The sequence below is a fragment of the Lycium barbarum genome, chromosome 12 (genome assembly GCF_019175385.1).
Source record: "Lycium barbarum isolate Lr01 chromosome 12, ASM1917538v2, whole genome shotgun sequence".
Taxonomy (NCBI): domain Eukaryota; kingdom Viridiplantae; phylum Streptophyta; class Magnoliopsida; order Solanales; family Solanaceae; genus Lycium; species Lycium barbarum.
The window spans coordinates 68,956,140-68,981,641 of record NC_083348.1 but is presented as its reverse complement, the minus strand read 5'-3'; the positions used below and the strand labels follow the sequence as shown (position 1 = coordinate 68,981,641).

General features: G+C 35.2%; 2 protein-coding genes and 1 long non-coding RNA gene across 5 annotated transcripts; 2 read left to right on the top strand and 1 right to left on the bottom strand.

Moving 5' to 3' along the window:
- Positions 1-1,220: 1,220 nt before the first annotated feature.
- Positions 1,221-3,367, top strand: LOC132622732 (uncharacterized). The gene is made up of 3 exons (XR_009575981.1): positions 1,221-1,451; positions 2,273-2,329; positions 3,078-3,367. It is a non-coding gene; the product is annotated as an uncharacterized LOC132622732 (long non-coding RNA).
- A 4,469-nt stretch (positions 3,368-7,836) lies between these two features.
- On the bottom strand, positions 7,837-8,963 carry LOC132623967 (uncharacterized). The gene is made up of 2 exons (XM_060338781.1): positions 8,226-8,963; positions 7,837-8,121 (listed from the first exon to the last, which is right to left on the bottom strand). The coding sequence occupies exon 1, from the start codon at positions 8,956-8,958 to the stop codon at positions 8,269-8,271; it is 690 nt and encodes a 229-aa protein (XP_060194764.1). The 5' UTR covers positions 8,959-8,963; the 3' UTR covers positions 7,837-8,121; positions 8,226-8,268.
- A 9,417-nt stretch (positions 8,964-18,380) lies between these two features.
- Positions 18,381-24,719, top strand: LOC132625185 (uncharacterized). 3 transcript variants are annotated; one of them, XM_060340003.1, is made up of 22 exons: positions 18,381-18,534; positions 18,638-18,767; positions 19,685-19,764; positions 20,186-20,272; positions 20,395-20,445; positions 20,517-20,634; positions 20,716-20,772; positions 20,891-20,955; positions 21,043-21,126; positions 21,215-21,265; positions 21,365-21,427; positions 21,517-21,563; positions 21,701-21,770; positions 21,864-21,926; positions 22,212-22,301; positions 22,376-22,414; positions 22,530-22,757; positions 22,868-22,953; positions 23,068-23,116; positions 23,260-23,340; positions 23,425-23,518; positions 24,198-24,719. In XM_060340003.1, the coding sequence occupies exons 2-22, from the start codon at positions 18,650-18,652 to the stop codon at positions 24,374-24,376; spliced, it is 1,800 nt and encodes a 599-aa protein (XP_060195986.1). In that variant the 5' UTR covers positions 18,381-18,534; positions 18,638-18,649; the 3' UTR covers positions 24,377-24,719. The 3 variants fall into 3 exon arrangements, 2 of the variants coding, with proteins under 2 accessions (XP_060195986.1, XP_060195985.1); XM_060340002.1 differs by having other exon boundaries at positions 18,382-18,538; XR_009576693.1 differs by lacking the exon at positions 24,198-24,719 and having other exon boundaries at positions 18,382-18,538; positions 23,068-23,182; positions 23,425-23,491.
- Positions 24,720-25,502: the final 783 nt, after the last annotated feature.

Genomic DNA, 25,502 nt, shown 5'->3' with positions numbered 1-25,502 from the left:
ATGAATAAACTTAATATAAGTCATTCAGAGTCCAACTTTATTGATCCAATGATTACAACATAATACATGAAAACCAAAATGTGCACTGTCATGTATAACAAAAAAATGATAGTGTCTAGACAAAGTGTTAGAGAACAAAGCAAGACTAAACTGAGTTACTAAGACCTATACGGGTTACATGATCCTTGAAAACATTAGCTGGTAAACCTTTAGTCATAGGATCAGCAATCATCAAAGTAGTACTAACATGTTCAAAACTCACATCTTGCTTCTTGACATAGTCTCTAACCATCAAATACTTTATGTCGATGTGCTTGCCACTTTTATTATTCTTTGAAAAGAATATTGCAGCTGAATTATCACAAAAAATTCTCAATGGCCTTGCTATAGAATCGACAACTCTAAGGCCCGAAATGAAATTCTTCAACCATAACGCCTGTGATGTAGCAACAATGGTTTGCTTAACACTTATAACACCCCGTATCTTAGAACAAATGTTAGACTTATATCATTAGAGTTTAGCAGAGAATTTGAAAGTTTGTGAGTTTTGCGAAAATGGTCAACAGGCCTACTTCGAGCACCCATAAACCCTTGATTTATTGATAATTTGAGAAAACTTAAAACATGAAAGTTGTAGCCCTTTGGAATAGCTTTCCAACGGTATCTTACGGAACTCAAACGGAGCCCTGTGCTAAGAGTTGTGCCTGTTTTACTATCACTGGTTGGAGCAGAATTTTCAGATTTTAGGTTACGTTTTTAGCCTTTTCCTACTCGAATTGGGACTCCTTATTTTATTATTGTTGTTATATCCCGTATTTTCGTACGATTAATTATTCATAAGCTGAGGTGGGGTCCACATGTCGAGATTTTCTTTTTAGAACATATGACAAGTTATATGAATAATATATGCGAAGTTAAACACAACCCAAGAAGGACCCTTGAGCCAAATCAAAGTGAAAGCCCTCCAAAACAATATTTTTAAGATACGTTTTCAGGTGATTTGATTTCGGGAGGTCATAACCTTATCGTCCTTTGGGAATTTGGGAAAACTCCCAGAATGAAAGTTGTAGATAATTGAAATAGCTTTCCAACCATAGGTCGTGGGTCTTCATGTGACATCGGGATAAGGAGATATGAACATTTTAAGGCAGAAAGGTCAAGCTGGGCAATGAATTCGGCCCAACCCGATTCCAAGTCGGGTCAGCCCATTTTCTTTGCCATTTAATGAAAAAATTCGGCCTTCTCTTTCATTTTCAGACCTCAAAAAACCCAGAAATTTCAGAGGTAGAGAGAGAGAGGAGAGATAGAGAAAGAAACCAAATTTTGACCACAATCTAAGCCCCGAATCGCGAAGCTCCTGAAGAGAAAAGTGTTGTACGTCGCGTTGCCTTCAATTTGAGCTAAAAATCAGCCAAGAAAGAGAGGGTGGAAGTGGTTGCTGCATAATTAAGGTAAGATTAAGGTCCATTTTTCATTGTTAACAAGTTTATTTAGAGTTTTAACGGATTAGAACGGAGAAAATAGCATTATAAACTCGTTTGTTGTTTTGTTGGGATTTATGGATTAAGGGGCTGTTTTAGGTGGATTAAATGGATGGAATTAGCTGAGTTATGATGTATAATAATTGTTGACATTGTTGTTGAAGTTGTTGATAAGTTGTTGTTCTTGAATTTGGGAGAATAAAGCGTATAAAGATATTGTATACAAAGCGTATACCGGGCTGTTTTGTGCCGATATTTGGGGCTGTTTTATGTAATTTTCGTGACTGTTTATTGACAATATTTTGGGGCTATTTTATATAATTTTCGTGGCTGTTTTATGACAAAATTTTGGGGCTGTTTTATGTAATTTTTGTGGCTGTTTTGTGACTATATTTTGGAGCTGTTTGGTATAATATTTGTGGCTGTTTTGCGATGATATTTTGGGGACTGTTTTATGGTCGTTATGGACTGTTTTGTAGGCTGGAATATCGGGGGATTGGCTGTAGTTGTTGTTGTTATATTATGGATATACGGAAATAAAGAAGTGTATACAAGCATTGGCATCCGAATGTATATTGGGCTGTTTTGGGAGTAATTTAAGAATGGATTTAAGTCTAGTTTGATATGAAATTGTTGGTATTGTTGTTGTTGGTATTTTGATTGATGTTTGGCTAAGTTGGAATTTCGAGGATTGTTAAGTTTACAGGGGAAATGCTGCCCAATTTTCTCTAGAATTTACGACGCGTCCTTATAATCTATTAACTAATGTTAATATGAATTCTCCCGTGAAGGTAACGACGTGACATTGGAGGAGAGCAAGTGAACGATAACATAGCTAAACGACAAAGGTATGTGAGGCTAGTCCTTTCTTTCAAATGGCATGAATCCTATAGCATAAGTTCTTTTCCTCTTCATGAGTTCCTATTTTCCGGAAAGCTAGAAGCCTAAGTCCATAAATGTCTATATAAGATAAGAGATATGATATGATGATGCCATATTGATAATGATGCTATTTATTGCTTACACTCACCTTGTGTACTAATTCCTTCAAGGTGAGGCAGAATGTCAATAATTGCTCCATAATGAAATCGGGGGATCACGACCTTACGTCACCCCGATAGAGTATAGTTGATCTTGAGTCTTATGCATGTACTATGATAAGCATATTATTACAAGTGTTTTTTTATGAGCATGTCATGATCATATTACACCGCGCCTAGTTGGCCGGGCAGTCACCGCCAAGGCGGGCAGCTATACGGATACACCATGACCTTTTGGCATGGGCAGACACCACTAGTGGGCGGCATGAGATGGTACCCCGGACGCGGGAGGCCTGGACGCGGGCTAATGTTATTGATTATTACACCGTTCCGATATGGACGGGCAGCTTGCATATTATGCATATATGAGATTATGATGAGTATGAGTAAGACAGCATGCATTACTTCTTTTATGATTGTCATTCAGATTCAGATGTTTCATATTGATGTTCACATTATATTATCACTGTCTTTCTTCATTGTTTATGCCTCTCATACTCAGTACAAGGTTCGTACTGACGTCCGTTTTCTTTGGACGCTGTGTTCATGCCCACAGGTAGACAGGAAGGTGAGCTTGGTCCAGACCCTTAGTAGCTGTCAACTGATCGAGAGCACTCCATTGTCCGGAGGTGCTTATGGTTCTTCTTTTGGTATATATGCATATTTTGGGCATGACGGAGTCTTGTTCCGTCTATATGTTTAGTATGTCAGTAGAGGCTCGTAGATACGCAGTGTGGGTCAGATGGTCTCGCAAGATGTTATTATTATGTATATGTTATTTTGATGGCCGAGAGGCAAATGTATATAAGTATTTATGTTTTTATATAAAATATGATTTTCCTACAATTCGTGTATAAAATTGGTAAAAAGGCATTAAATGAGTAAGATGAGTATTAGAACGAGTGGTGCTCGGTGGCTAGTCCTGGGTACCCGTCACGGCCCCTAGCTGGGTCATGACAATTGTATAAAGTAAAAACGTCCCTAACACTATTCTAAACCCTAAGAGACTATTCTTTTTCTCTCTACCTCCATATCTAAAGAACCTATGCACTCCAATCCTTCAAGAACCGCAAGAAAATCATTCTTGCTATCAAGAAACCTTCAAGAGTTGGTTTGACAATCTTGTTTCTTGAGGTTTCCTCTAAGGTAAATCATTCAATCAAGAACCTCTGAATTATACAAGGTTACATAGTTTCTAAACACTAGAATAAATCCATCCACCCCGGTACCTATAAAATCAAGAGTTGTAAAGAGTTAGAGAAACCCCTAGTATTTTTCTGTTGACTTTCACTCCGGCCAACCATATTTAATTGGTATTTTCCGGTAATATAACCGTTGGATCAAGCCCAAATTTTAACCGAGTGTTCATAACACATAAGTATAAAATACGAACGGTGGAGATTGGATTTGGAGGTCTGGAGAAGTACTCTTTGAGCCGCGAACAGTAGCTACGAAAATCAGTGAAAATCCTCTCAAGGTTTCCAAATTCAAAGCTTTTGGAATTCTTCTTCAATGATTCAGACTTTTCTTCAAGTTTTGGAGCGATTAAGGTATGTAGAGTTACTATCTACGTGTGGGAACATCATTGTTCTTCCCCACGCCTCATAATTTATAAATTATGATTCTTTACGAAAACTAGGGTTTCTATATCATGTTCATGATAACCCTAGGTCCATGTCCATGATTGTATTATGTATGAATTGTTATAATTCCATCATTGAGTTCTTAATATTTCTTTATGATTATTAAGAATCTGTCTGTAATCTATGAAAAACCCATATATCTCATTCCATGGGTTCATGCATGCTAGTTTATAATATATTATGCTGTTTTCAAGAAAATACTATACATGTTTTACAAGTTCATGCAAGCAAGCTATAATTCATGATATCCATGTACAAGCAAGTTATATTCATGAAAACCATGGGCAGCAAGTGCCACTTATTTTACATGTTCATGTTTTTGGGAGTTGCTTTAATTACCGAGGAGGGCTTCAGATAGCCTGAAACTACGTAGCCACCGTAGGATGAGGATCGCTCCACCCATGTCCCGGACGATCTCTCATAATGACTGGATCCTTTCATATTTTATTAAATCTCATGTTCCCTGGCAAGGACTGAGTGTTCTTCTGGCGGGATGCAAGCACCAGACCATGGATCGGTTATAAGTTATTGCTCTGCCTACTTATGATATTTTTACCATGTTATATATAAATATATGTATTCATGTTCATGTCCAGGTTTTCAGTTTCAGTTCTTATCATGTTATTTCATGTCCCATGTTATTTCTTTCAGTTGCTTTATGTACCAGTACATTCAATGTGCTGACGTCCCCTTTTATTGCCCGGGGGCCTGCATTTCACGATGCAGGTACTGATATACAGGACGACACATCTGCTCAGTAGGACAACATTCGTATCAGCTTATTGGTGAGTCCCATCTCATTCGGGGTTTAGTCAACTTTTGTTTTATGATTAGTTATGCATCTAAGGTATGCTAGGGGCCTTTTCCCAGTAAGTATGTTTTCCAGTTAGACTCATGATAGAGGTTTCATAGACTAGACAAGTCAGTTATGTTATGTCAGACATTCGGAGTCGTATAGCCATTTTGGCTCATTCATGTTATTTCCGCACTCATGTTTAAACAAGTATTTTTATTAAGTATTATGACTTACTACGTTTTATAAAGGCTCATCATGCATTCACGTTATATTCTGCTCATGTTATGCCTCATGATGATTCAACAAGCCATGTGGTTCGCTCGGTCACATGCAGTAAGACACCGAGTGCCGTGTTTCACCCAGGCCATTGTTTGGGGCGTGACAACACTCCTCCAAGATACAGCGCCTCTAGCAAGAAGGAAAATGTATCCAAAAGTAGATTTACCAGAGTCTTTGCATCCACCCATATCAGAGTCTGAATATCCAATGACATCCAATGAGTCAGAATATTTGTATGTGAGCTTAACATCCTTGGTTCCTTGCAAATATCTCAAAACCCTTTTACCAGCTTTCCAATGATCAAGACCAGGGTTACTTTGATATCTGCCGAGCATTCCTACTGCAAAGGCAATATCAGGTCTAGTACAGTCCTGTGCATACATAAGACTCCCAACAAGCAAAGCATAGGGAATGCCTTTCATTTGCTCTTGTTCCAATGCATTTTGTGGACATTGATTCAATGAGAATTTGTCACCTTTAATGATGGGTGTTGCAATAGGTGAACAGCTCTTCATTCCAAATCTTTCCAGAACTCTTTCAATGTAGGCCTTTTGAGATAGTCCAAGTAATCTTTGAGATCTATCTCTGTGAATCTCTATGCCAATGACATAGGAGGCTTCACCCATATCCTTCATTTCAAAATTCTGAATAAGAAACTGTTTCGTCTCATACAACAATCCCAAATCACTACTAGCAAGTAAAATATCATCCACATATAGGACTAGGAAAATATATTTGCTCCCACTTATCTTAAGGTATATACACTGATCAATGATGTTCTCCGTAAATTCAAATGAAGAAACAACATTATGAATTTTAATATACCATTGGCGGGAAGCCTGTTTTAGTCCATAAATGGATTTATTCAACTTGCAAACAAGGTGACTATTATCCTTATTACAAAAACCTTCAGGCTGACGCATGTATACCTCCTCTTCAAGATCTCCATTCAAGAAAGCCATTTTCACATCCATTTGATGTAGCTCTAAATCAAAATGAGCTACTAATGCCATGATTATTCTTAACGAATCCTTCTTTGAAACTGGAGAGAAGGTTTCATGGTAATCAATACCTTCCTTTTGAGTGAAACCCTTGGCTACAAGTCTGGCTTTATATCGTTCAATATTACCAGATGAATCTCTTTTGGTTTTATAAACCCATTTGGATCCTATAGTAGAGACTCCTTCTGGTAATTCAACGATATTCCAGACTTTATTCTTGGCCATAGATTCCAACTCTTCTTTCATGGCATCATACCAAAGTGTGGAGTTCTCCCCACTCATGGCTTGTGAAAAAAAGCATGGATCATCTTTAAGTCCAATATCATGATCAGACTCTTGAAGGTATACAACATAGTCACTAGAAATTGCTAGCTTGCGAACTCTTGAGGATTTTCTTACTCTCACTGGTTCAGACACTCCTTCAATGGGTTCAGGTAAAATGGGTTGATCTTCATGTGGCTCCTCATGTGGTGGTAGCTCTTGAACTTGTTGCTCTTCAGACAGTTCATGAGAATTTGTCTGAACTACATTCAAGTTCCCAATATATAAAGGTACCACAGGTGGTTCCCTTATCTCTTGCAATTCCACCACTTGAGTCGAACCACTCCCACTTACTTCATGTTCCTCAAGAAATTTAGCATTTCTAGCCTCAACAATTTTAGGAGAATGAGAAGGACAATAGAACCTAAATCCTTTAGAGTTAACTGCATAGCCTATAAAGAAACCACTTATTGTTCTTTTATCCAACTTTTTCAAATGAGGGTTATAAGCCCTTACCTCAGTTTGACATCCCCAAATGTGTAAATGGCTTAAACTAGGTTTCCATCCTTTCCATAATTCAAAAGGCGTCTTGGGAACAACCTTGGATGGAACCCTATTTAAAATATACACAGCGGTTTTTAAGGCTTCACTCCATAAGGATAAAGGCAAACTTGATCTGCTAATCATGCTTCTTACCATGTCCATTAATGTCCGGTTCCTTCTTTCTGCCACACCATTTTGTTGTGGTGTTCCTGGCATGGTATATTGGGCAATTATACCTTCACTTTCAAGGAACTCAGCAAATGGACTCTTAACTTGTCCCTTATTTGTGTACCTACCATAATATTCTCCACCCATGTCAGACCTTACAATTTTGATCTTAGCTCCTGTCTGTTTCTCTACTTCTGTTTTGTAAACTTTAAAAGCATCAAGTGCTTCTGATTTGTTAAACAGAAAATAAAGATACATGTACCTTGAATAGTCATCAATAAACGAGATAAAATATCTTTCACCATTCAAGCAAGGGGTAGGAAAAGGTCCACAAATATCTGTATGTATGATCTCAAGCAATTGAGAACTCCTTTTAGCACCTTTAGTGGATTTGTTGGCCTGCTTACCCTTTATGCAGTCCACACAAGTCCCAAAGTCAGAAAAATCAAGAGCTTCTAGAACTCCATCATTAACTAACCTTTTGATTCTGTCAATTGAGATATATCCTAATCTTTTGTGCCAAAGACTTGATGAGTTCTCATTGATAATACATCTCTTAGTGCCAATTTCTTTATCATGCAGAGTTAAAACATTACATTCAATCATGGGATCTAGCTCAAATTTAAATAATCTTCCATCCAAATTTCCAAAACCAATAACCTTATTATCTTTCAAAAATTTAACTAAAGAATAATGAAAATTGAAATCATAGCCAGCAACTGATAGTCTTGAAAGAGAAATTAAATTTCTAGAATACGATGGAACATAAAAGGTTTTTTCTAAATCTAATTGAAAACCATCTTTTAAAATAAGCCTACAAGTCCCCACGCCTTCCACAGTTGATGGCATCCCATTTCCAGAATAAACCTTTTTTTCACTTCCCATCGGCTTCCTTACAGTTAGAAAACCCTGCATGGTTTTGGCAATATGAGTCGTGGAACCAGAATCGATCCACCATGTATTATCAGAAACTTCAGTAAAATTAGATTCATAACATACAAAGGTAAAATTACCTTTCTTCTAGAGCCATTTCTTGTATTTCAAGCAATCTTTCTTCTAGTGTCCCTTCTTTCTGCAGAAATGGCAAGAATCTTTATCAACAATGCCTTTTTTCTTCATAGGAATACTTTTGCCCTTCTTCGCATTTCTCTTATCATGAGTTACCAAATTAACACTTTCAGGTATCTCATGCTTCAACTTCTCCTCTTCTTGAACACACATGGTCAGGAGTTCATTAATTGACCATTTATCTTTATGTGTGTTGTAAGATATCTTAAACGGACCATATTCCGAAGGAAGAGAGTTGAGGATAAAATGCACAAGAAATGGTGCAGACATATCAACCTCAAGGGACTTGAGTTTAGCAGCAATGTCTCTCATCTCCATAATGTGCTCGCGCACTGTATGACTTCTATCAAAGGTCATACTTGAGAGCCTCTTCATAAAGGTGCTGGCCAGCGCCTTGTCAGAGCTTACAAATTGTTCTTCAATTGCCTTCATATAAGCTTTGACCTTATCACTATTAGGGATGGAACCCCTAATGCTTTGGCTTATATGAGCCTTTATGAGCATCAAGCTCAAGCGATTAGATCGTTCCCACCGCTCATAATAAGCCTTAGCATCTGGCGTACTTGATTCCGAGGGTTTAGGTGGTTCTTCCACACGGATTGCCAAATCCAAATCCGAGCACCCTAAAGTGAGAAGGACTTTCTCCTTCCATTCAGTAAAGTTGTCACCAGACAGCATTGGAATTCGAGCATTCTCATTAAAGATAGTGTCACACCCCATTTTAACCGGGTCGATTTAGGGAGTATGACGTATTGGTGATTCCTATTTTATTTTATTTTAAGGAGTCGCCACCTAATTAATTTTAGGGTGAATTAGGACACCTAAATATTAATTAAGGCAAAGTTAAAACTAAACCTCAATTAGTAGTCTGCTTAACCAATGTGATTCTAGGTAAGGGCTCTATATTATCCTAAAGGGAAGGGATTAAGCATCCTTTAGAATCCGTTAACTTACGGTTATCCGACCAAACTTAGGTTAATTAATTCAGATTAAATATAATGCCTAAATCTTAGGAAAATAGGTTGTAAATGTTGTTGAGGTTTTAAAGGAAAAACATAATGATGCTATTTAAACCAACTTGAAGAAATACATAGTAGTCCACTTAAAAAATAAAACTTATAAATGTTGTTAAGCTTAAAATAATAATTTTATTGTAAAAATGAGACTCGGAAAATGTAATGATTCATACATAAATAGAAGCTTTTAAGAAAAGAACTAACCAATTTAAACCTAGAATTATATCATATGAGTGCAATGGCGTAGAAAATCATAGACTTGTTTCATAAATAGAATGCAAAAGATGATGAGTTATCTTTTTAAAACTTTATTTAATTATGCTTGGTTAAAATATATATGATTGATTCAAACTTGAAGAATTATTTATAAAACAATACTTGAATTTATATTTACATATTAATGACGTTTTGAAATGTTTAGATAATAAGAATAAAATATAATTCCTTTTAACTTAAAATATATAGTCATGGCATTTTGTGAATTAATTATTCAAAATAAATACTAGGCCTTATAAATAGTTTTAATATGAAAATAAGAGAATAATTTATGGAATTAATTATTAGTCTTCCTAACAACTCATCACTAAAACTAAACCTACTAATTCATCTAAGGTTCATCTAAATTAAGAAGATAAAATCAAAATAAAGAGTTAGTCATGCAATACAAATTAAATGCACAACAGCAAAATAGAGGAGTAGATGTAATTTAAATGGGCTCAGCCCATTCTAAAACAAAAAAACGCTGCAATTGGGAATGGGCTCAGCAACAGGAAATTAAATGGATTGGTCCATTTTGACTGGCCACTGCAAATCTGTTGCTGCTATTGGGCTTAGCCCAGAAATTCCTTTTATTTTGCTGTGGATGGGTTGACACGGGAGAGAGATTGCGTCGGGATTTTAGCCCAAACACCGAGTGCGGAGGAGGAACGAGTTTCTCGGACTCGTATGCGATTGTCATGCATAAAAATGAAAAGAAAAGGGAATTAATATATAATCAACAAATGAGGTTAAGCATGTAAAAATTAACAGATTCATGAAACATGGTATGCCTACAGAACTGAAATTTATTTCCAAATCTGCTGGTACAAATTAAACCAACCAACTAATGGTCATACATCTAATGACGATATCCGAAATGAGGAGCTTAAACACTGCCTAGAAATAGGGAATTCTAAGTAGGGGAAAGCAGTGACACCAAGCGTCCACATTAATCATACCGAACTTAATTAACAGAGGAACAAGAAAACTTGAAATATAACAATCAAACATGAGGAAACCATACAGAGGGCAGCTGTGTTAAGCAATTCTTTAAAACTTAGATAACTTAGAACTTCAACCAAACGCATATTCAGAACTTAGGCGAATTATTTGATCGTGCTCTATCGGTGGTGACATATCAGTGCCAAATTTCAACTTGTTGACAACTTAAGATATTATTTCAAGACATACAAAAGACACCCCAAAAGGGAACACAACATTCAACGAATATCATCCCGATATACATACTAGATCATCATTTCTTTCTTAAATAGAATAGTATAGCAAACTGAAAATTCATTCCTAATATTAAGTTTTGAAGAGAATTCAAAATGTCTTTTAAAAGAAATGCATCTTGAGGAAAGTAAACAAATTTATCTTAAAAAAAAAGGGGAAAAGACTGGAAACAGAACTGATTAAATGATTGCATAAAGCATTGGAGAGAAGAATGCATTCTTAAGAAAAAGAGTTTAAGGAAAATTTCCAAGTGTTTAAGCAAGTTTCAAAATGACCTCTCGAGCTTATAGCCTTGCCAAAACTAGTTTGTCGAACATACAGAGGTGAAATCATATAAATACACTACTCATTTTTAAGCAACATGTACAAGTTAAAACCTGCTAATTGAATGCAGAGAGGGTTTGTTCCCATTATTCTCATTCTCAAAATAATGACCACATATGGTTTCTAGGACTTTGTCATTTTATCTCGACAAACACTTAGCTTAGTTGAAGCCAAAATCTATCATTTCGTTGTAACAACATTCGAATCCTTAATGCTAATGACAATATCCAGACTCTCCTTATCAATTCTTATTTAAAAATGACTATTGTTTACCGTATTCGCCCAAGAACTCTGAAAAGATCAGTTTGCTCCAAAATAAAATATTTTAAAAGAAACAGAGGCAAACTTAAGAAGGTAATTTGATAAACTGATATTCGATTCATATAAACGACACGGATAGCTCAATCTAATTACAAAGAGACAATAATACTCATGACCAGAGATAATAATACGCTTGACCTCACAGAAAACAGAAGGCCATTGTAGGCGTTTCCCTTAAACAAATCTAATTTATTAATTCAAATACTAAAATAGAGGGAAGGGATAACCAGATTCTAATATTTGCAGACATGTTGAAGCTCAAAAGAAAACTAATTATCTGGGCTAAATCATGCCAAAATAATAACGAACTTTAATCAACAAATTCATCTCTTCGAACTAACCATCTTAACAGCTAAAGATCCTAACAGATTCACGAAATCACTTTTGAACACATAAATTTGTGATCACATTAAAGAAGAAAACGAAGACCAACCTTTTACTTCCATAACTCAACTAAAAGCTAACTATTTGAAAATATATGTCATCTCATTACTCAAAATCTACATTGAAAGGGTATAAGGATAACTTAGTCCTTCTACTAACTAAATCTTTAAAGCGACAAAAACTCTTAACACTAGTCACATAATCTTACTGATTTTAATTAAGCAGAAACAAGGGCTACAACACTTAATGCAACAGAACCAAACCAAATCAAGCGGAAACAGAACCACAACACTAACGCAACAAAACTAGGGAAATATAGACTAAGACGAGGAAAATTACCTTCTTCGGGTGCAGCGAAGTGAGACGGAGGGTTCGATATGACCTCGAACACTTCAAAATTCAGTTCCCAGAAATAAGAGAGATTGATGAAAATCGAAATTTTGGCTTAGAGTATGTTTAGCAACAAAACGAATACCTTCAGTTTCTATGGAATTTTAGGCTAAAAGACTCAAATTTTCAAAGGGTTATTGTGCGGCTGAGAGCTTAATTCTTAGGGGGGGGTTTCCTGAATTCAAAAATCCCCCCTCAAATGACTTGGAAAATGATTATATATAGGGCGAAATTTAGGGTTTCTTGTGACGAAGAGAGAGAGGAGCGGGGGGACAAGACGAAGTGGGGGTGACAGTGGCGTGGGGGGACAGGGCGTGGTGGAGTGGCAGTGGTAACGTGGGGGGAGCGATGAGGTATTGGAGGTGTCAGAGCAGTGGAGGCGTGCGGTATAACGTGGTGGGGAAAATCAGTGGGGGGGGGGGGGGGTGTGCGGCGGCTAGGGTTTAGGGTAAAAGGGAGGAGGGGAACGATGATGAAGAGAGAGAGGGAAGAGAGGGGTGGCGATGAGAGAGGAGGGAGAAAGAGAGAGAAGGGAACGGCGGGTTGAAGGAAAATGAAGGGGAACCCTTTTAGGGTTTCCCTTATTTCGCATGAAAAATGGGTCGGACCCGGTCCATTTATGGACTGGGTCGATTTTTAGACCGGGTATTAAAAGAATGGGCTAGCGAATTAAAACACGGACTGTTCTAAAAAATTGAGATCAAAATATGGGCTGGTAAAAAATATTTATGAGTTGACTGGACTTTGATTTTGAATCCGATAAATCAAAATACGGACTGAGTGCAAGTAATAGTTTGGCTTCTAAATTTAAATAAAAGACCCATTTTAATTAACGATATACCGAGGGTGACAAAATATTGTTTGACATGAAATATGCAATCATTAATGCTCAGATAAAAAATGGTGTTGTAATTATGCAAAGATGAATGCGATGCGTGTGCGTAAGCTGGTAAAATGCCGAAATGATAAAAATTGTGAATTATAATAATAGTAATAAATAATAATGATAATAATAATAATAATAATAAAATGCGGTAATAGTAATAAGAATAATTGATAGAATAATGCAATAGCAGTATTGATAAGAGGCTAATAATTATAGTAAACATAATATATATTTTTTATTTTTTTCAAAAATATTAGAAGCACAAATAGGTATTTCGAAGGAGAGACGGGACAAAATTGGGTGTCAACAGATAGCAGTAGGAAAAGCTGTGAAAACTACAAAACAAGGATGCACACATAAGCTATGAAGTACAAACCATCAAAGTGAATCGCGTAAATACCGATTCTAAGTAAATTCAAGACCTTCCTGTGGGTAGAGGTTGCAACACATGCACAGAATTTACTTAACTTTATTAGACTAGTAAACCAAAATAAAACTAGAAAACAATCCGTACCTGTGGGCATAGGATAATTTTCAAACTGAAAGGTTTACTATCTTGTTCCAATTAATCTCACCAAAATAATTACCTCCCTGTGGGGCCGGGTTACCATTTTAATGAGATAACTGAACTATATAGATGTCATTGTAATTTTAACCACTAAACTTTATGTGGTTAAACAACTTTATTTCCTTTACATCAAGTACGCAAGATGCTGTGGCTAGTCCTAAGCACAAGATACAAAGGAAACTCAAAAATGACATCTCACAGTAATTAAACTTTATAATCAACTTAAACATATGTTGATTAGTTTCAAGAATGGGCACACAAACATTATAAGCATAATGAGTATAAAGCTCCCTTAACATAAAGTAATACTTATAATTCGATTAGAATATTATAAGAATGCCATAAATTTGGTAAATATAATTTTCCAGATTTTGTTTAAAAGGTTTAACCATTCCCTTTCTCATAACTTAAGGAAACAACCAAAACAGATTTCGTAAAATATGAAAAAGAGAAACTGAAAAACATTAAGTTCAGAACCATGACTTAATTAAATATCATAAGCAAAACCGCAATAACCATAAGTACATCTTTTCTGATCAACACACTCGTTAGTGCAAACAGAAACTAGTATGTAATGAATATCAATTTGAATCACATCTGTTAATATAAGCACAATCCAAGTCATAACTATTTCGGTTACCAATCAGTTAAATATTCTAACAAACACGATAACATCTAATTAAGAACTCAACTTTGATTTAAAACCAACTTGAAACAAAGACTTAAAAATAAATTAATCAAGTTGGCATATTAGTCCAGATGTGGTTTAACCACCGAGGCAGTCAAACATAGTCTTACTAGATAATCGATTATGAGGAGAAGATTCGAAGAGGTAATCCATTACAGTAAAAACCTCTAACAAATACTTTTATACCGACAGGATCTTCATATAAATTCATATTATAAGTATTGTTAGACAATACGGACACCTCAACTAAATAGCGATGGCGATGATTATCGTCAGTATAGTAACGTTTTAGAAGAGGACAGAACTTGATACAAAATTAATTCCATCCACGAACATAATTAAACACTGAAACAACACAGCTAAAGGCAGGCTCTGATACCACATGTTGTATTTCTAACACATACACAGAGCCAAACGCAACGGAAAACTAAATAAGAACTTACCTTTAGCCATAGTTGTTCAAGTGTGAGAATCGCCTTTTTTGTTTTACTACCGAATTGTATCCCTGAAAGAACTAGTGAAAAAACCCTAGAGCCTTCTAGCCTATGCCTATCACACTTTCAGAATACTGGACTGATGGAGTCACAGGCGTATTTATAGGTAGGCTAGGGATTCTTAGGCAATAACTTTAACCCTAGGGACTTCTCCATAAAATATGGTTACCCTAGGGACACCTAATAAATGTTTCCTCCCATCAAAGAAACTTTCGGATATGCATAATCAAAATTATTATCTGCTATATTTATTATTTACTTGGAAGAGAAGGTAAATAATTTGTTACCATAATTGTGGGCCACATTAAATGTCTCATTAAAAAGACAATATTCTTACATATTTTTCTTTTTCACCTGAAGAATGTGAAGCGAATGTCCTTTTATTTGTTTGATCTTAAAAAATGACTAGTACAGGTACATTCGTTTTCAAGATAACTTGACAGATTTTCCGGTATGTCTCTTATTCTTAAAAAAGGCTTACCTATACGTCTTTCTAGCATATACGTGGTTCCTTACAATTGGAGAAATTAGCTTATTCTAGTTCGCTTTGTTTTATCTGATTTTTGGGAATACTACTTCAAAAGAATATTGCTTTCTATATTGAGTAATTGGTTAATTTAAAAAATTGACATGAAACAATGACATAGTAACTTTAGGAGCGTGATTATAGCAGCAATAGATTTATCAGTTCAAATTCTCCACTAAACAAGAGACAAAAATATTGTCAATTCCAATTTGCTAAGTTGGAGCTAAGGAACATCCCTGAAAAGTTTGGATAACACGAGGATATTCTTGAACTATTTTTAACAAATATTATCCTTTTCGTTTTTTCTTATTAGTTCCTCATATTAATTTTTTTTTTCATTTTATCTATTTATTTTAGCAAATCAAGCATTTTTCTCCAATATTGCTCTTAATATTAATTCCCCATACTTTTCAAATTTATTGAAATTACAACTATTAACAACGATAATAATATCATAAAACAAATGGTCTGACCCTTCTCTGGACCCTGTTCATAAAAGGAGTTTAGTGCACCGGACTGTCCGTTTGAATGAGGGTCTTGATATAACTAGTAAAGTTGTTGTCACGTAACTAGGAGGTCACGAGTTCAAACAATGGAAACAACCTATTGCAGAATGCAGACCGCATATAATAGACCCTTGTGGTACGACCCTTTCTCGAACCCCGCGCGTAGTTGCAGCTTAGCGCACTAGCTGCCCTTTTCTTTTAATTTTTTAACGACGTGCCTAGTACAAAATGACTAATCAAACAAACGTTGATTGTATTTTTAGATCAAAAGGTGGAAAGAGGGTTTATTTTGAACCAAAAACAATGATAAAGGATATTTTTAGATTAAAAGGTGGAAGGAGGTTATTTGCGAGCCATTTTTCACATTTAAAAATATTTTTGACCCATTTCCGATAATTATTTTCTGAAAGCTAAGAAATACTCCCTCCGAATAAAAAAGAGTGTTCACTTAGCCATTTGCACATTCTTTACGAAAATACTAACTTCTAGACAAAAATAGGTAATTTGACTAAAATGTCCTTAAGTAAACAGGCATTGGAATTTGATTATATAATACTTATAGCCTGTTTGACCAAACTTTTAAAATTTGCTTATTTTAAAAAGTATTTTTTTTTAGAAGTACTTTTCAAAAAAACACTTTTAGCGAAAATCAGTTTGTGTTTGGCCAAGCTTTTAAAAAGTGCTTCTATTTGTATTTTTCTCAAAAGTACTTTTTAAAAAAGTGCTTTTGGGCAAAAGCCGTTTTTTTTAGCTTCTGAAAAACTGCTTCTGCTACTCCCCAAAAGTACTTATTTTCTCCCAAAAGCTTGGCCAAACACCTTATTTTTTTCAAATAAGCACTTATTGAAAAAATAAGTACTTTTGGGAGAAAAATAAGTTTGGCCAAACTATAATAAAATTTGAAAAAATAATTTTTTTTTTTCTTGATTTGATAAGTGAACATTTGAGTCAAAAAAAAAAAAAAAGGCTAAGTGGGAGAGAGTAACATTTTAATTTCGGAAAAGGGCCAAAATTACCCTAAACTTTGGGAAATAGTTCATTCATACCCTTCGTTATACTTTAGGGCCAATTATACCCTTACCGTTATATTATGGGATCAATTATACCCTTATGTCTAATGGCTGCCACGTGGCATCATCCCAGCCCTTCAAAATTATTTTACCCACTAAAATAACTCAACCCGACCCGAATTATTTTTTTTTCCAGAAAAAAAAAAAAATCCGTATTAGTTTGGCTGAAAAAAAAAATGGGGACGGGTTGGGTTATTTTAGTGGGTAAAAAATTATTTGAGGGTAAAATAATTTTGAAGGGTCGGGATGATGTCATGTGGCAGCCATTAGACATAAAGGTATAATTGACTCCATAGTATAACAGTAAAGATATAATTGACCCTAAAGTATAACGAAGGGTATAAATAAATTATTTCCCAAAGTTCAAGGTTAATTTTGGCCCTTTTCCGTTTTAATTTTAGGAGTATTTTTGAAAGAAAATATGGGGGATAGGGGAAGTTGAGTCTCCGTCTTTGGCCCTTATATAAATTTAACGGAAAAGGTCCAAAAATACCCTTAAACTATTGAAAAAGGCTCATAAATACCCTCCTTCCATCTTTTGGTCTAAAAATACCCTTCCATCCACCTTTTAGGTCTAAATATACCCTTAAGGTTTGTTTTTGGCTCAAATATACCCTTTAAACTAACAGAATATGTTTTTTTGTTTTTTTTTTATCGGAAAAGGTCCAAAAATACCCTTAATCTATTGAAAAAAGCTCATAAATACCCTCCTTCCACCTTTTGGTCTAAAAAAATATGAACGAAATAAGTTTTTTTTTTTTGGTTTTTTTTGCATTTCATGAATAAAAAAACGAAATAGGAAATTATAATTTTTTTTTTGCATTTCGTGTATTAAAAAACAAAATAGGAAATTATATTTTTTTTTTTTTGCATTTCGTGTATTAAAAAACGAATAGGATAAAAAAAATTAATTTCGTTCATATAAAAACGAACTTGGAAAATATATATACCAACGAAATAAAAAATAAATAAATATATATATATATTTTCCAATTTCGTTTTTATATGAACAAATTTTTTTTTATCCTATTTTTTTTTAATACACGAAATGCAAAAAAAATAAAATATAATTTCCTATTTTGTTTTTTAATACACGAAATGCAAAAAAAAAATTATAATTTCCTATTTCGTTTTTTTATTCATGAAATGCAAAAAAAACCCAAAAAAAAAAACTTATTTCGTTCATATTTCTTTAGACCAAAAGGTGGAAGGAGGGTATTTATGAGCCTTTTTCAATAGATTAAGGGTATTTTTGGACCTTTTCCGATAAAAAAAAACAAAAAAACATATTCTGTTAGTTTAAAGGGTATATTTGAGCCAAAAACAAACCTTAAGGGTATATTTAGACCTAAAAGGTGGATGGAAGGGTATTTTTAGACCAAAAGATGGAAGAAGGGTATTTATGAGCCTTTTTCAATAGTTTAAGGGTATTTTTGGACCTTTTCCGTAAATTTAATAAAGCCGCCATCGCTTCATGTATTTCATACCTAATAACAAGTTTCCGCCAGCATCCCTTCTCCTCCCATTCTTTCTTCCCTCATTCTCTTTTTATTAATCTCTCCTAAGTTTTGGACCCAAAGTTGCTAAGTAAGTAAGTAAGCCAATTACTATCTACTTATTATATTGTCTGGTTCTGCATTTTGTTAGCGAGAACAGTTACTAAATAGTGTTTATTGATTCATACTGATAGGCTTGAGGAGAGATGAAGTATGTATTGGTGACTGGTGGAGTGGTTAGTGGGCTTGGAAAAGGAGTAACTGCTAGCAGTATTGGTTTTATTCTTAAGTCATGTGGTCTTCGTGTTACTTCCATTAAGATTGGTTCGTCTCTCCTCATTCTCTGTACTATCTTTTTCCTGTAACTCAGTTTTTTTCTCTCGTCATTTGACCAACATTTTACCATGTTTTTTTTTACCATATTGATATGAGAATCAATTGCAATTTATACTCCCTCCATTTCAATTTGTTTGTGTGGTTTTGACTTGATACGAAGTTTAAAAAAGTAAATAATACTTTTGATGATAAATTAAAGATATGCGTAATGTACCAAAATGCCCTTTAATCTCGAACATGCCATGTGGAAAGTTGGAATTAAAGAATTGCCAAAAAAGGAAAGAGACATGCTTTTTTAAACGAACTAAAAAGGAAAGTAACACAAACAAATTGAAACAGAATGACTAGTATTTTTTGTATGATTTTTGAATATCCATTTAAAAAAAAATATTAAATAAGTCTAATTCAATTTAGCTCCAAAGATTAGTCCAATTGACTTTCAATTTGAGTCTTTTGTATGTAATGGGAATTCACTTTCATCACCGTGTACATTTTTGGAGGGAAGAGTTTATTTTCTTTTCTTTTACTTTTCGGGTTAAAACTTGAACTACTGTTTGTGCAAAGGAGAAGCTAAGAAACTTTACAAAGTTTTCGTTGTATTAGGGGACATTGCCTTTCTGTATTTTATTTTCTGGTACCGATGCTACGTTAGTTGAATTTCCAAGCATTGAAACCCCCCAACTCCCAAGTGTATTGATTATTTTGTACTATAATGGTGGTACAAGTGTATGCATTTCTTGTTGAACCATTGGTTCATAGCAGTTATGAAATGCAATATTTTCCTTTCTTTTGCTATTTATAATTTTTAACAAGCATGTGCCTTTTTTCGTTTGTTTGATATGAAGTTATATTAACTATCCGCCTATGTAGCTGTCCTCCTTTTTCACTCGATTGCCTTCGTTCAGATCCATACTTAAACACCGATGCTGGAACAATGTCCCCATTCGAACACGGAGAAGTATTCGTCTTGGATGATGGTGGAGAGGTTAGCCACGAATCGTTCATATAGCAATTCATTAATACTTGTTTGTGTGCAAATAAGATTTTGTTTCATCTTCCCTCTAGATGTCTGTAGAGGTGAGATGAGATGTTCAGACCTGGAACAAGTTCTTCAAACTTTGAACTTATTAATGTAATTTCTTGCAGTATGGACTTTGTAAACTTGAGCTAAACATGTTACTTAATTTTCTGATGGCTGTGTTGCCCTTAGCTCTTGTTCTTTGTTCAGGGCAAAACTTCACTAGTTCACAAATTTGGTGGGAAGTTGCTCCGTTTATTACTATCATTGTGTCACTTCTGTATATATAGAGACAAAGCATTATCGATTTAAAATGCAGGAACGATAAAGTGGAATTTTTTGTGTTGATTCCAATAAGATCATATCTTTATTTTCTTTGCTTTTGCAGGTGGACCTAGACCTTGGTAACTATGAGCGTTTTCTGGATATTAAGTTGACACGTGACAACAATATAACTACTGGAAAAATATACCAGGTACGTTGTCAACAATCAGAAATGTTTTCCTATGAGATTATCAATTCATGTTTCATCAAATTTATAAATCCCATGAACGGAAAATGTTAAGCTTGAGAAACTGCTTGAATTTTTGTTTTCAGTCTGTTCTTGATAAGGAGAGAAAAGGAGATTACTTGGGGAAGACTGTTCAGGTTTGTCGCTCTTCCAGAGTATATTTTCATCTACCTTTAGTCACGCTCTTACTATCTGCCCACTTGTTTAGGTTGTCCCTCACATTACAGATGCCATTCAAGAGTGGATTGAACGTGTGGCTGTTATACCAGTTGATGGAGAGGATAGTCCAGCTGATGTTTGTGTCATAGAACTGGGTGGAACTATAGGTATGCTCAAATGATGTTTTATAGCGGGCACAATAAGTTGTTTGTGGATCCGTTTTCTCAAAGTAACTGACCCTTGAGCAGGAGATATTGAGTCTATGCCATTTATTGAAGCTTTAGGACAATTCTCATATCGTGTAGGTAAGGTTGCAAGACCGACTTAAAATTCTTGACATCACATACAATTAATTTTGTGCCCTAGGAAATGCAAATACTAAGCTTATTACGTTTCAACGTCTTTCAATTTTTTGCTTTTTAGGTGATGGAAATTTTTGCTTGATACATGTCAGCCTTGTGCCCGTCTTGAATGTAGTTGGTGAGCAGGTAGCGTCTAATCAAAGTGTATTTACATTAATCTTTCCTATTAAAGTAACTAGTAAGTTGAGTACTTAAGCTCTTTTTAATATTCAGAAAACAAAGCCAACTCAACACAGCGTAAGGGGTTTGAGAAGCCTGGGACTGACTCCAAATATTTTAGCCTGCCGTAGCACAGTGGTCTCTCTCTCCCTCATATATATATGTGTGTGTGTCTGTGTGTGTTAAGGTTTGTCAAGTTCAGCTTTTGAAGCATTTTCTTATTCAGGGACTTGAGGATAGTGTGAAGGAGAAACTTTCCCGTTTCTGCCATGTTCCGGTATTGTTTCTTTTTTAGCAATCTGTATCTTTCATGCACCTTAATCTTATATTTGCCACCAAATTCTTATGATGAAGTTATGTGTACCTCGGTTTCCAGTTAGATAGCATCATCAGTCTTTACGATGCCTCGAACATTTGGCGAGTTCCTTTGATTTTAAGAGTGAGTAGTGTTGGTACTCTTATTTTGATGTATTTGCATAAATTTTCACTGTGAGTTTTAAGTAAAATTACTTTTCTTTGTTGGACCAGGATCAGAAGGCCCATGAAGCAATTCTGAAAGTCTTGAACCTTAAAGGGTTAGCCTGATAAACTCCACTCCAAATGTCTTTCATTTCTGTCATGTACATTGATTGCCTGTAGTCTTCAATCTTCAGTTTTCTTTTTCATCATTTTGTGACATTTAGTGTATGGTAAAATATTTGTTTTTTCATAGAGTTGCTCGGGAGCCTGTCTTTGGAGAATGGACATCTCGGACTGAACTTTGTGACAGGCTACATGAGCCAGTAGGTCCCAGGACATATATATTGATTTTCTTTTCCTTTTGGAGTTTATCTTTCTTATTTATAAAAACTTTCATAATTTTGCCATCCATACAGGTTAGAGTTGCCATGGTGGGGAAGTACACAGGACTTTCAGATTCGTATCTATCGGTATTGAAGGTGATATATCTCATCTAGACTTCTCTCAGGTCGAATATAGATCAACTGGCACTTTTTTACTTGCACTTATCTACTCATGTGATTGTTGTTGGGTTATATGGTTAGCCCCTCAAGCACTTTCCAGCACAGAATAATCAACGTATATCCTCTGCTCTAATGCCCTTCTCATTTTGATCTCGTTACTCCTATTAGGCGATTGCTGTAGCCTTTGACTTATTTTAAAAACATATTTTTTCTCTCCTAGAGTTAATAACCATCTGTTTGATATATTATTTGTCCTATCAGGCTCTTTTGCATTCCTCTGTAGCTTGCCGCAGGAAACTCTTTGTAGATTGGGTTCCAGCCAGTGACCTTGAAGATGAAACTGCCAGAGAGGTATTCTATGTCCATCTTTGTTTCGTATCTTTGTATCTTGTATGTCGAAAGCTGACTGTTATTTCCAATTGCAGAATCCTGAAAATTATAGAAGTGCTTGGAATTTGCTTAAGGTTCGTATAGTCTGATTTCTCAACATTATATGACAGCCAAACTTACTCTTTAGCACCCCTACTTAATCTTCCATGCATGCTTGTGATTTAGTCTGACAAAGTCATCTGTTAATAGGGGGCGGATGCTGTACTAGTTCCTGGAGGATTTGGTGATAGAGGTGTGGAGGGTAAAATACTTGCTGCCAAATATGCCCGTGAAAACAGGATTCCTTTCCTTGGCATATGTCTAGGCATGCAAATTGCTGTTATCGAGTATGCTAGATCCATTCTTGGGTTGCAAAATGCGAACAGTACAGAGTTTGATCCCAACACTCAGAATCCTTGTGTAATTTTTATGCCGGAGGTTAAGTTTTGATACTTCCATTTCACCATGAATTTGCCTCTATGAATTTCCTGTCTTTTAGGTCTCATTTTAGTAGCCAGCTGTATTAATCTGTAACCACATGTTCACAGGGCTCAAAAACACATATGGGTGGTACCATGCGTCTTGGATCAAGAAGAACGTACTTTCAAGTCATAGATTCTAAATCTGCAAAACTGTAAGTACTTAATTTCCTCCAACCTCACTGCATTGGCTGTATCTTGATCTGACACCATTCTGGAGGACTTCTCCTATTTATATTACCTAGTGGCTAAACTATATCTTTTCTCAGATATGGCAACCGGAGCTTTGTAGATGAGAGGCACCGTCATAGATATGAGGTTCAACACTTCTTTTTTCTAAAACATTGGAATTAGGGGGTAGCTATTGCACATCTAGTTGGACTGGTATATTTATATGTGGACCATAAGATGTGATATCTTTAGTAGGGACGCATGCTAAAAACTGGTCTTGTGCTATGTAGGTGAATCCTGATATGGTGCAGCAATTTGAAGATGCTGGTCTTTCTTTCACTGGCAAAGATGAAAGTGATCGCCGCATGGAGGTGAACGTTTATATAATTGAATTATCAAATCATCATAGATACTCGTAGTGTTGTTATTGGCTTAATTTTCTATTTCCCCTACAGATTGTTGAGTTGCCCAATCACCCTTACTTTATTGGCGTTCAATTTCATCCTGAATTTAAATCAAGGCCAGGAAAACCGTCTGCGGTGTTCTTAGGTATTCCTTCCTGCTTTAAACTTCTGTCATAGCCAGCTGAACATTCATGATTGCATTGGAAGTAGCAGTAGCATTTTAACATGTGGACTTGCATTTTCACATTTTATGTGGCTGGCTTCTAGTTGATCCGAAAAATCAACGAGCACATCTTAGATAATTTAATTTGTAGACATAAAACTAAGAGATAATGGTTAAAAACACATGAACTGCCACTTTTTCGCGAGTTCCCTTTTCCTACCTGAAATATCACCTATGTATACACATTTTGAAGCTGACTAGGCCAACTATCAGATGTTTCCATTTCCTACCTGAACTATCACCATTTACTCAACTAGTTTTTTTTTTTTAAAATATATAGATGGTGATAGTTCAGGTAGGGAAAAGGGGATCTTAGTAGCTCAGTTGGTTGGCTAGCTGAACTTTCACCTCATTGGTGAGGGTTCGATTCCCCATCTCGTGATCCCCATTCCCATTTCCCCTGCCCCCTATGTAATAAAATCAGTTTTTCTTTAAAAGGTAGGAAAAACGAACAACTGATAGTTGGGGTGTGAAACTTGGGAAAAAGTGACAGTTAAGGTGTATTTTTTACTTGTAACTTCAAAACTAAAGATTGGTATTTCATTTGAAGAAATTATGTGAATGAAGATCTTTCTGATCTGATTCTTATTTCTCTGAACAGGGCTTATAGCAGCAGCGTGTGGGCAGCTTGAATCTCTTTTGAAGAAGGGTGGAGCACAGACTCATGGATTTAGCAATGGTACATCAGGTGAAAAATTGCATCGAAATGGAAATGCAGCACATCTTGCCAATGGATCTTTAGATGGGGTTTATTGCAACGGGAATGGTGTACATGTCTAAGGAAACAGTAAAAAACTATTCGGGTTGATGGCCTTGTGATCTTTTATGATCAAATTTTGCTAGTGCCTTTCTTCCAGGCGATATGTATAGGTTTTACAGCTTCTCTCGTTAAACGTTATCTAGGTATAGAGCTGGAGTCCGGTCTTTCCAACAGAGTTGTAGCGGCAGCAAGTTAATTTAGGCATTTCTTTTGAAAGATAAAAAAGCTCTTTGATCATAGCTTTCATATGATTACTACGTCCAACATGAAACTTGTGGTTGCTAGTAAAACTCGAATTTGCTTGACCTAAATCGATCTCTATAGAGTTTGCAAGAGAGTTTCTTATGAAGTTTTGTTATGACATCTATGATCGCAGTTTTTTTTTTTACGTATATTGTTTCTTTAAAACTGCACAACAAAGTGTACTGTGAACTGTACACCATCTATGTATGCAAATTCTTGACGATATTTTGCGTGTATTGTTTCTTTAAAACTGCATTAAAAAGTGTACTATGAAATACGTTTATGTAGGCAATTCGTAACAATATTTTGAAGACAGTTGTTTAATTTCCCATATAAGAGTTGATGCGGACTAATTATGTTGTTACCCGTAAGCATAAGTAAGATCTATTCATAGTTGGTCAGTACCCCACGGCAGGGCTTCTCACTTTTAATGAATGTGTCTCCGCTTCTGCTTATGTGAGTCTCACATAAGTTTGCACAAATAGACCTTTAAATTATAGGCTTAATATCTCGATAGTCTCTTAAATATATCACTAAATTTCATTTAAATACTCGAACTATGACTTGTTACGTATTTGAATATATGATTAGATACTTCCAACTAAAATTTTAAAAAATATTGGTGTCTTTATTAGCTACTAGATAAGTTAGCTACTTAAAATATGTTAAATCTTTAAATTATATATATTAGTCTTAATAAGTAGGTGTATACTCCCTCCATTTCATAAGTGGTGGTTTTTATCTTTCATTTTATTTTAAAATAAATGATGTTTTAAAAAATTAAGAAGATGTTAATTTTTTTCTTTCAAATTTATCCTTTTTAAATGAGTGGAATTTTACATAATCTGAATCCATTAAAGAGTTACCTTAGAATAAATTAGTAAAAGTATTTCTTACCTTTTA